The sequence below is a fragment of the Sinocyclocheilus rhinocerous genome, unplaced genomic scaffold (assembly GCF_001515625.1).
Source record: "Sinocyclocheilus rhinocerous isolate Xijiao unplaced genomic scaffold, SAMN03320098_v1.1 scaffold231, whole genome shotgun sequence".
Taxonomy (NCBI): Eukaryota; Metazoa; Chordata; class Actinopteri; order Cypriniformes; family Cyprinidae; genus Sinocyclocheilus; species Sinocyclocheilus rhinocerous.
Genome location: NW_015640454.1, coordinates 33386 through 45288, shown reverse-complemented (window position 1 = coordinate 45288; position 11903 = coordinate 33386). Strand labels below are relative to the sequence as shown.

Genomic DNA, 11903 nt, shown 5'->3' with positions numbered 1-11903 from the left:
GGTTGTTGACCCTTTTCTTAATTCAAGCCCTCAAGTTCCTTCTACAGCCAGGTTTGTGTTTCGACAGGTTTCATCTTGTATGCGGCACTTTGAGAGCAAAACATTCTGCATTGCAGAGACCGTGCAACAGAGTGTACATTCACTGCAAGTGCAAATATAGGTTAAGGGCAACATATGTGTGTGCATGGATATTGTGTTTACTTCTTATGTGACTTTAAAAGAATATTTTAGTATTATTTTATATTTCACATTTGCTTATTTTCAATGGATCATTCCAGGTTGCATAATAATACACTCAGTTCTCAAGTGCAAAATTATGTGCAATACATTTTTGCAATTCCAGTTACGGACATCAGAGGGCGATAAAGGTTGATGGAGAATTTTGCTTGTCTTTAATTAGAAAGGAATGCAAAAAACAAAAGATTTATTTATTTTTATATAGCGAATATCTTTAATGATAAAACACCACTTCTTGTCACATTTCTGGATTACCTCCATATGAAAGTTCATACAGTATCTCATCAGAACCACTATTCTGGGACAAAATTTAGCTCAAAATTGTCACTGTAGCAGGTGACATTAGGCTTGTTCGAGATGCATCGGCGCTGCGCAGACCTATCGGCGTATGACATCAAAGTACCGCGAGAGCGATTCAAAAGCTTAAATAGTCGTCTGCTTTCTAATCGCCGCGAGACCTCCAGACGCGCGTAAACGCGTCTTTACATTGACTTAACATTGAAATCATTCGCGCCAGACGCTCTATTCGCGTTTGGTGTGAACGCAGCATAATCGCTCTCGCGGTACTTTGATGTCATACGCCGATCGGTCTGCGCAGCGCCGATGCATCTCGAACAAGCCTAATGATCCTTGAACATTACTCTTTGACGTTATGATATGAGAAAACTCTGCTGTGATTGGCTGTTTAACTCAGCTGAGAAAACGTCAGCTTTATGACACCAAAAGACAACTATTTCCATAGATTAATCCACAATAATAATAATAAAAATAAATAAATAAATAAAAATTAAAATCCACCATAAGATCTTAATTCACTTTCAATGGACTCAGAATGAGACTTAGAAGAGGGTTCATATTGACATAATCATACACTTCTTACATTTAGTAAAAAGTAAGCACTAAAAACCATATGCTTACAATTCAGATTAATTATCTGGGAATAAACACATACACACACACACAGTGTCACAAAGCTGTAACTGTGGTCAGGTCACATTTAAACACCTTAGTGACTCTGTGACTGCAGCATTGAGGATCTGCTGTATCAGATTACACAATCTGATCAGCCATTTAATCTTGTTAACTGCACCTCCTATAATCCTTAATCTGCCTATCCGCTCCTCAACACTTGGCATCGTGATTTTTCCTACTGGCAATTGCAATAAACTACATTTTGGGGGAAATTGTTTTTGCAGAATAGCAGTGCTATTTTAGTATCATTGAAATACTATTTTTAATATTGTTTTTTGTATTTTCTGTTTTAATTTTAATGGTTTAGTCATTTTGTTGTCTGTTTTTTTAATAATTATAATAAAAAATACAAATATTTTCAATATTTTAATAAAAGTAAATATTTCCATTAATGTTTTATTAAAATTTTAGTTTTAGTTATTTTGGTACATCAAGATAAACTAAATGAAAATATGAAATGTTGACAACTATCTGAAATAAAATAAGTTTAGGTTATTTTTATATTTTATTCCAGTTAACTTATATTTTATTTCAAGTAACAATTTTTTTTTTATGGTTAAAGGGATAGTCCAACCAAAAATGAAAATTACCCCATGATTTACTCGCCCTCAAGTCATCATAGTATACACAAACACTTCAGAAGACCTTTATTAACCACCCGGAGCCGTGTGGAGTACTTTTCATGATGAATGGATGCACTTTATTTTGCTTCAAAATCTCAACCACCATCCACTGCCATTATAAAGCTTGGAATCTATCCTTGGAAACTATCCTTTAATAACCCTGAATAAAACACATTGTGTTAATCCACAAAGAGTAAAGTATGTGTGTGTCTATGGAACAACTTGTTTTTATTAAGTGCACACACAATGAATGAATGCATGGATGGATGGATGAATGGAAAATGTACTGGTAATTTTCTGCCAGAACATTGCCCAATAATTTTATATAATAATAATTTTCATTAACTCTAAAACACAATGCAATGAAGTGCAAAATTCATAATACAGGAAAAACATGTTAAAAATAAAATAAAATAAAATAAAAATCAATACAGAAAATTCCTTCAAATAAATATTTTTTTGCAGTGCCGAAATAAGACTTAATTAATACACTGCGGATTTTTCCAGTTTATTAAACTATTTTCCTCTTTTTTTATTCAAACCGCCTGCAAAATACCCACACAGATTGGACAAAGTATGCACATCATGCACAGACACCTTTACATAATCAAATCAGATGTAAATTCTGTAGTTCGGTGGGATCAGTGCTCAAGACTTGTCCCTGTAACTGGATGGTCCTGTTAACAGCGCTGAAAATTTTCATAAGAAACTGCACACAGCACTGTTCCAGAACATTCCAGGCATTTCTTACACACTCCAAATGTTGGCATTTTGTGTCTTTGTTCTAATAAAGTAGTTTCAGGTGCACCAAACACACATGACAGGGAAACACAAGCAACCAGTACCCGGAAACACACACATGGGAGGGTTTCAAACTTACAGCAGGAGCTTTTGAGCACAAATCAGAGCGTGGGGAAGTCCGATTCATTTGAGCGAATCGGTTCGTTCGGACTGTTCATTTCAGTGAACTGGTTTAAAGAAAACGGTTCACTGATTCGACCAATTCAACCTGATCATCACTCAGTTGTTCTAGTAGTTAAGATTGTTTAGAGTTTTTTCACTAGCAATGTGGCCTGAATGTATTTTTAAATATTGTTTTAATTCTGCTTTTTGACACAACACAAACTTATTAATCATTTGACTAAAATGCATTATTATTACTACATTGCATTATTATTATAAATAATTTTTTCAATATCATACAATTGTTTTAAATGTATATTGTAGCCCAGAACCGTTTTTTGTTGCATATTATTACGGTTCGTTCGGACTGTTCATTTCAGTGAACTGGTTTAAAGAAAACGGTTCACTGATTCGACCAATTCAACCTGATCATCACTCAGTTGTTCTAGTAGTTAAGATTGTTTAGAGTTTTTTCACTAGCAATGTGGCCTGAATGTATTTTTAAATATTGTTTTAATTCTGCTTTTTGACACAACACAAACTTATTAATCATTTGACTAAAATGCATTATTATTACTACATTGCATTATTATTATAAATATTTTTTTCAATATCATACAATTGTTTTAAATGTATATTGTAGCCCAGAACCGTTTTTTATTGCATATTATTAGGCCTATTATTATTATTATTTGTCTTGTGTTCGTTATTTTTATTTATTTTATTGACTGTTTTGCATACAATATTGCCAAAGCACAAATACACACGCAGTGACAGAAAAGTAATAAAATAAGTAAAATATATCAATAATATAATAACTAATAATGTAATAAAGAACAATATTTTCACTAATAAAGTGGTTTGGACGTATTTTAATTAGTAGTAGGCTATTTTATTATTAGTCTTATTATTAGTATTTTTAATATTGTTTCTGCATTTTGTTCCGACTACAACAATAAAAACATTGCATTATTATTATTATTAAACATCGTTTTGTCAGTGTCATAAAGGATATTTTAAAAGTATATTGTAACCTATAACCATTTTTTATGCAAAAAAATATGCATTATCATTGCATTGTTATTATTTGTATTGCATTTTTAATTTTTATTTATTTTGTCATTTATTGTTTTGCATACAATATTGCCGAATCTCACTCTCACACACACACACACACACACACAAAAGAGCCAGTAATGTTACAAAATAAAAATGAAAATAAATAAATACTCCATTATACACTTTTATTTATTTATTTGTTTACTTATGTATTTATTTATTTATTTTTGGACACTGTTTGATAATACAGCGTTTAGCAGTTTTATCGAAATAACTATAATTGTAGTAGTTTGGTGGAAACTTCTAGTTGTAAGTGAGTCGTTCACAAATGCTGAGACAGAATCATCTCAAAGAACCGGTTCAAAAGAATGATTCGCGAATCGCACAGCGCCAGTTACACACACACAGCAGACGGCCAAAGGTTACGCACGCAGCGCTCTCAGTGGATAACCCGCGCCTGATTCTTGTTGACATCCACCTCATTCTCCCGATATTGCGTAAACGACAAGCAGGGGGAACGCCAAAGTTACTCAAGGGTGCGACTTGGACGTGGTGTCTGATGTAGACTCGGTTCTGAGTTGATCCCGCGCGGTCCCCCCTCCACTCCACACCGCTGACCTTCTATCATTTCTCGACAGCCGGGAAAGAGGCGCTGGTCGCGGGCATGGATGCCGTGTGGATGCTCCCTGTGCTGCTGGTGCTCCCGCTCCTGTTATGGACCAGCAGCACGTTCGTTTTCTATTTCAAAAAGTGCTTCTATGTGGCGTACATGATGCTGCTGGCCGTAATCGCCATACCGATTTGCATTCTAAAAAGCGGCGGCAGGGACATTGAGAATATGAGGTGAGTTTTCAACAACGCAAGTCACATAATGTTACGTTTCTACACTCGTGCATTGCTTTAGGACACTGGGCTGTCATTTTATGTGGTTATAGAGTGTTACAGCAACAAATAAGCTATGAAACATATCATAATATACATTAAATTGACTGGAACAGGTTGCTATATAGATGCAATCACATATTTTGAATTGCTCGTTTATGCACCCACACATGCTTTCTACGATTTAAATGAGAATGCATTTGTAACGGAATGCATTGCATCCGTTTACCCCGGACAGATGTTCGGATCACAGTAGTGAATCTTTAGCCAGCTCGCTCAGTACAGTTCACGCGAGAACACATGCAGGCCTCAATATAGTATCTTTAATACGATATCAGGGTGATGCATGAATAAAATGAAGCTCTGTGTGATTTAACAACATACGGCGATGTAAATATGTGGTTAGCGCTCGTGTTTTGCCGCTCGTGGGTCTTTAAGCTGAGTGCTAACTGCTTTAGCGTCTCGTGCAGGCCAGAGATGGCGTCTAAAGCGTGTGTTTGTTTTCTGATGATATGATGAGAAGGTGTAAAACTGATGTGGGTTGCTAGTTACGCATGCTCTAGTTTGTCCAAGCCAAGACTTTCTAGTTTGTATTAATGAGGTCGTGATGGATTGGTCTCGTGGCTCCGCTGGTGCAGAGTTCATGCTGGTCGATGGTGCTAGATTAAAACCAACAGTCACACTCGTTCCACACATTGGACAGTTGATCGATGGAATTGCGGATTCTAGGCCATCAGTTTAGAATCAATGTTCGCGCCGAAAATCGCTTTAAACCTTCTGTAACACTCTAGACTGTCGTTGTCATGGTAATGGACGTTCTAGAACAGAACTCGAATGTAACTCACTCAGCCAACGTTCATTGATTTATTGACAGAAACTAGGACTGTCACTGTTAAAATAATTAATCGTGATTGTGATTTATTTTCCGTGTCGTTTTGTTCAAAAAATTTGATGCAGAAGTGATTTTAATCTGTTTTTTCCTGTAGTTTCGGTGCAGTCACTTTAAAGGGTTAGTTCACCCAAAAATGAAAATGCTGTCATTAATTGAACGAAGGTCTTACGGGTTTAAAACGACACGAGGGCGAGTAACTAATGACAGAATTTTCATTTTTGGGTGAACTAACCCTTTAAGGAAATTTCGGCGAAAAAGTCTGTTGTCAAGTTGTTCACTAATGTGAACGTAAACTAATGGTTTGTTGTCATGCGAAATTCCAAATCGCGTGGATTCCATTTGAAATAACTGGATTTTGTTCGCGGAAAGTCGTCAAACAATGGTAAATGTGACTGCACCTTTAACATTTGTGTTACAAACTGAGGAACGAATTGAAATTATTTTATATGGTAAGCTTTAGCTAGAAAGTAACTTACATTGAACTAAATGTCCATTTATGAAGCATTTAAAAGTATGGCCCTCACAAATAAAGCAAAATTGTGTAAAATCAGTAGGGCTGCACGATAAATCGCATGCGATATTTAACACGCATCTTGTCAGAAAAGCCGGTTCTGTAATCAGCGGTAAATCTCCATCACCTGCGGGCTTTCACATGGAGCAGCATTAACTACACAGAGCCGTTGCTTACTGACAAGCTGCGCAAAACCACGATCATATTTAGCAGTAATATGCACTTCATCACTATTACTAATACTAAAAATAATATTACTGATCTTTTTAAAATAAAAGTCTAAATTAAATCAGTTGAAAGAGACACATTTACCTGTCGATCTTTTAACTCCTTGAACAAATCAGGATGAGCGAGTGACAAATGTTCCCATGGCAGCACATGATTTATAGCAGCGCTTGCAGACTGGTGAATTAAGGTCGGTTGGTTCACCTTTTTCATCACTTTTGTAGGCAAAGTAATGCCATATTTAACTTCTACCGCTTTCTTTATTTATTAATTTCGGACGTGTAGAGTGAGTTTCACCTGTTTTATCCATTGTCGTTTCTCCGTTGTCATGCTTGCCGGTTTCACGTCAGTTTGGGTAACTGACACATAGTGGTGAAATTTGGAACAGCAGCGAATGAAATACCGAATTGAGCAAAATTATGATATCGTACCGTTTGAAATATAATATATACCGGTATTTTTCCAGTACCGGTATACCGCACATCCCTATTTGGGTGCATCATTAACAAAGATGTTAAATTACAATTGATATGAATGTTTTCAGGAAAAGTGTAGACCTGCATGAGTGTGACATTTTTGAAAGCACAAATATTCCATGTCATCTAAATTAAGAGGCCTTAAAAGCTGTATGCATGCTAATTATGAAAGAATTCGTGAAATGCTGTTTTAGAAGGAGTAAGACATTTAACACCGTAATGTCACCTGTACCAGTTGATATACGATTATAGTTGTAGTAATTTTTTTTATAAAAGTTTTAGTCATTTTATTATGTGTTTTTGTTATATGTATTAGTTTATTTTAAAGTTAACATATGTCTTTATAGTTCTTTAGTAAATTTTTTTTTCAGTTTTAGTTAGGTATTTTAGATCTTGAAGTTACAATAAAATAAAATGAGCATTTATGTTTTTTTAATATATTTTATTCATTATTTTGTTTAAATACTCAGGATCAGGATCTGGTGTGTTCTGCATCACCTGTTATGACAAGCAGCCTTGTGGTGTGTCCTTCACTAATAGAGTGTGTGTAATATAAAAATTGGAGACCTGAGGTCTGCATATGCACATAAGTTCCCATCAGCGCCTGTATTTCGCTGTATTTCACATGCTCACTAAAAGCTAGAGAATTTCTGCTCTTCATAATAGTTGGTTCATTCTAGGACTGCTGCGATTCATCGATTCTTCCATTTTTTTCATCATGCTGGAGATGTCTGTTTAAATCTGTTGTTTACACATTTCTAAGAGTAGTTTTAATACTTACAATTTTTAATAATAACTTTTAATAATAAAATTTTAATACTTGATTCCAGTGGACTCTAAACATTGCATTTATTTAATGTGAAAACCCAACTGTTGGGGTTAATTGAAACATATTTTTCCCCCTTTGTAGTTGCACTCAAATTGTAATGAACAGAAGCCCAGAACATGTGGATATATTGACATTAAGAACATGCTGACTTTCTCAGACTTTTGTAAATATTTTCTTTTTATTTCATTTTTATTAGGTTTGTTTACATTTTTACTCTTTTAGTTTTACATTTCGTCAATGGCTTGGTTACATTTATACTTTTTTATGCTACACTACTGAATGACAAAGTTGCAAGTTTAATAAAAATGTTCTTTAAAATTGTTGATTTTTTTTTGTGGGAAATGCATCGTTTAGATTAATCGATAAATTAGTCGATAGATTAATCGAAATAAAAAGTTGTTAGTGGCAGCCCTAGTTCATTCACACGCATGGTACAATGAACACACTGAGCGCCATAGAATAACAGACATCCATTTATTGCAGTTATTAAACACAATCATCTCTCCCAAGTTGAAGTTCACTGATATTTTATACCGGCTGTCTAGTGATTCAAGCTATCAGTGCCATGTGTGGGGTTTGTAGATCACAGGTGAATCTGTCCAGCATCCAGGAAGGATGCCAAACTTATTGGGTAAAAGGAGAGAGATGACAAGGCATTATAATTCAATTGAAAAAAGAGGCCTGTGCCAGTGACCCAGTGTTATTTTTATATCATTAAGATACTGTTACAGTTTTTTAAATATCTTGGATCTTGAAATGTTTTTATCTGTGTATTTTCTGTTTTCGTTTTAATTTGAAAGCTTTAGCAATTGTGTTGTTTTTATTTTATTATAGTTTATTTTTTTTATTTTTTATTGATTTAAGCACGTCAAGTTAAACTAAATGAAAATGAGAAATATTTATTTGGCAAGTTTAAAAAAAAAAAAATACAGTTGAGACTAAAATTAAAAAAGTGAAAAAGCATAATAGGACCCCTTTAAGTAACATTTGTTTTTTTTTTAGTTACTGTATTATTCCTGGCCTGTACATTATTCAGAACATCTCCATTTATGTTTCACAATATAAATAAAGCCAAGCAGGTTTGAAATGACATGAGGGTGAGTAAATTACGATGGAATAAACATCTCAAATGCACTGTAGTAACCTTAAACCTAAATTGTGATCTGTAATGTTGATAAACTACTCGTGAAGTTTAAGATATACGATAAAAGCCGAGCTGGGCAGGCTTTAAACTCTTGTGTTCCTTTCTGCTTCTGTACCAGGGTAACGTGTTAGAGAACAGGTTGACATTTGTGATAACAGAGTTTATTTAGTACGTGTGGAGTAACTAATCAAAATAATAAAATGATGGTACTATATGCGGTTCCATAGCTGATTGCAATACTGAGCTACTTTTAAACCCTGATGTTAGCCAAATTAATGTGCATTTGTGAGTGCATTTTTGTTGTTTGAGTAAGAAAGCATGACACGTTGTCATTAAATTTAGCGTGCTGTCAGCATGTGCATGTCTGTTTTTTTTTCTTTCTTTCTATTCATAAAAAATTGCTGGGAAAAAATGTAAATTTCCACAAAAATATGAAGCAGCACAACTGTTTTCAACACTGAAAAATCATAAAGGTTTCTTGAGCAGCAAACCAGCATATTAGAATGATTTCTGAAGGATCATGTGACACTGAAGACTGTACTAATGCTGAAAATTCAGTTTTGCATCAAATAAATAAATAAATTGCATTTTAAAAGGTACTCAAATAGAAAACAGCTATTTAAAATTGTAATAATATTTCACAATATTACTGGTTTTACTGTATTTTTGATCCAATAAATGCAGCATTGATGAACATAACAGACTTTTTTCAAAAACATTTTTCAAAAATCTTACCGACCCCAAACTATTGAACAGTAGAGTACTTTAAAATATTACAGTACCATGGTATTTTAAAGGTACTATATAAAAAAATCTATAATTTTATGTTTGATAGTAAGGTAGATTGTTAGGCTAAATTAATCTAAACAAATTCAGATAATCTACATTTATAGTAACAACAGCACAGTCCAGATTTATTGCAGAACAGGCTCAGTCTCTTGTCTTAAAGACGTTTTACTCTGTGTTACAAAACGCACATGCAGTGACTGCTAAGGGCGAGATCTCCATGCAGTGAGCTGTTTTTTACTATTCCGAACATGTCAAAACTCAAACCCTCGGGGCACACCAATCACTAGTGAGGTGATGTGTAATGCGGACAAAGTCTCATGTCAAAGCATTGCTGAAATGATTCTCAGTGTAAACTCAGAAAACTAACATTTCGTTTTGATGCATTGATGACTTGTTCGATGAAACCAGAGCTTAGTAAAATCAAATTAGCACTAAATATTAAGTCAAGCATCACTTTTACTGTTGCTCATACTTGAGGTTAATGGGTTAGCACAACATTTCACCCATAACCTACTAAATATTTCACCATGATTCATTTTAACCCACAGTCATGCGTCTGTCTCATAATTAGACTCTGAATCATCGGGATCAATCATCGGGAAGTGTTTGAATGAACGAATGCTCTGATCCGGCTGAGTTTTGCTGACTCTCCTCAGCTGCGGTGTTATGTAACCGCAGATGTCTTTTGCCCGCATTTGCTCCACATATTCACATTACTGATATGAGCCTCTAATGTGTTCAAAGGTCTCACAGATACTGTATCTGTAATCTCTTTGTTTATCGCGCAACATCCCATGATAAACATCAAATAATTTAGATGTCTCTTATCACTGTTATTTTAGTATTATTTATACATTATCATAGTTTCTATTAATATTTTGAATTAGCTTTCATTTTTTAATTTTCAGGTTTCATTTTAATTTTAGTAAAATTTTTAGTGTTTTTGTCAGCTAAACATAGACTATAAACAATAACCTGTAAAGGGGGAATTACTGATGTGTTTGATGTTTTACCCAAAAAAAAAAAAAAAAAACACACTGACTTAAAGACAATGGAGTCGTAAGTGCTAAAATGCTTGTCTCTATGTTTTGGCCTACAAAAATGCATCATTCCTGCGGCACTTTTTAGTGGTTGAACTGTCTTGTTAGTGCTTCTGTCTATGTCTGCTCAGACCTGGAGCCAGAGATTTGGACAAAAATGATTTATGTTGCAGACATGAGCAATACCTCAATTTTGATGGGCAGTTACATTTCTTAAACGTATTTGTGGCTGGTGACCGATAGGGCTGTCAAAATGGCTGAAAAACTGAATTCGAATTTTATACTTAAATATGATCAAAATTCGAATTATATTCGAATTTAAAATGCATAATTTCAGTTAGGGTGAAGAAAAGCTTTTGGCTTTTCTCCTGAGGCCACAAGAGGGCGCATCGAGCAAAATATTACTAATGCACGTTTATTCAAAGCATAAGATAACATGACTATCAGTGAAAAAAGTGCATAATGTTTAAAATAATGTTTATAAACCAATTGTAATTAATTACGTTGCTTAAACAACTATAAACAAAACAGCATCATGTGTGTATTCATAGTTTAATACAAAGGTCCGAAGCCAATCACACAGAATACATTTTTCATTTAAAAACACGAGTTGCAGTGGGATGGGGGGAAAAAAACGCCATAAAGTCTCGAGATATGTTTTTTCAAAGTTGAACTTGCATTAATTTTACACGGCTTTCTAAACATGCAGCTCTTTTGTGCGAGACGCGAGTGCAACGGTGATAGATGTCCCTTTAGAAAATGCGCGAAATATGCGTTCTGTGTGGCTTGGTTTCAGTTTTGACATAAACAAGATCTTCTCCGCATTGATGTTCTCTTTTTCCACAATATTTGTAATTAACAACGCAGCAGCGCCGCATCTAGTGGCTTCAACTGGATAGGCTAACAAAAACATTATAATGCAACGACATTTACATCGTCATAGCATCTCGTGCGCCACTAATAAGGCTGCCTCCTTAACGCACACCTAAAATTCGAATGCAACGTTCGAAAGAACTAAATCATACCGTCCAAAAAAGATGGATGTAATACTAGAAATGACTAGATGAGCTATTAATTGTGCAACAGAGAATGACTCCAGGAGTTCAGATGTGCCTTTTATGGGGCGTCTTCACCTTGGAAAAATTCCATACCAGAATGGACAAAGAAAAGGAGCAAGTGAAAGAGCAGGAGGGATGGATTAAAAATAGAGATGCACCGATCGATCGGCCAGGCATCGGAATCGGCCGATTTTCCTCATGATCGGCCAGGATCGGTGACCGGCCGGTCAGTCTCACTTCTTTCCGATTCCGAGCCGATCCAT

The 11903-nt window shown here is 34.9% G+C and overlaps 1 protein-coding gene across 1 annotated transcript in view; it reads left to right on the top strand.

Moving 5' to 3' along the window:
- The first annotated feature begins 4196 nt into the window (after positions 1–4196).
- The window catches only part of LOC107752931 (1-acyl-sn-glycerol-3-phosphate acyltransferase alpha-like), a 19331-nt gene continuing 11624 nt past the window's right edge, over positions 4197–11903 (top strand). Inside the window, exon 1 of the mRNA XM_016568998.1 lies at positions 4197–4637. Coding sequence (XP_016424484.1) covers positions 4459–4637 — 179 coding nt within the window. The 5' untranslated portion in view covers positions 4197–4458. The remainder of the gene's footprint in view (positions 4638–11903) is intronic.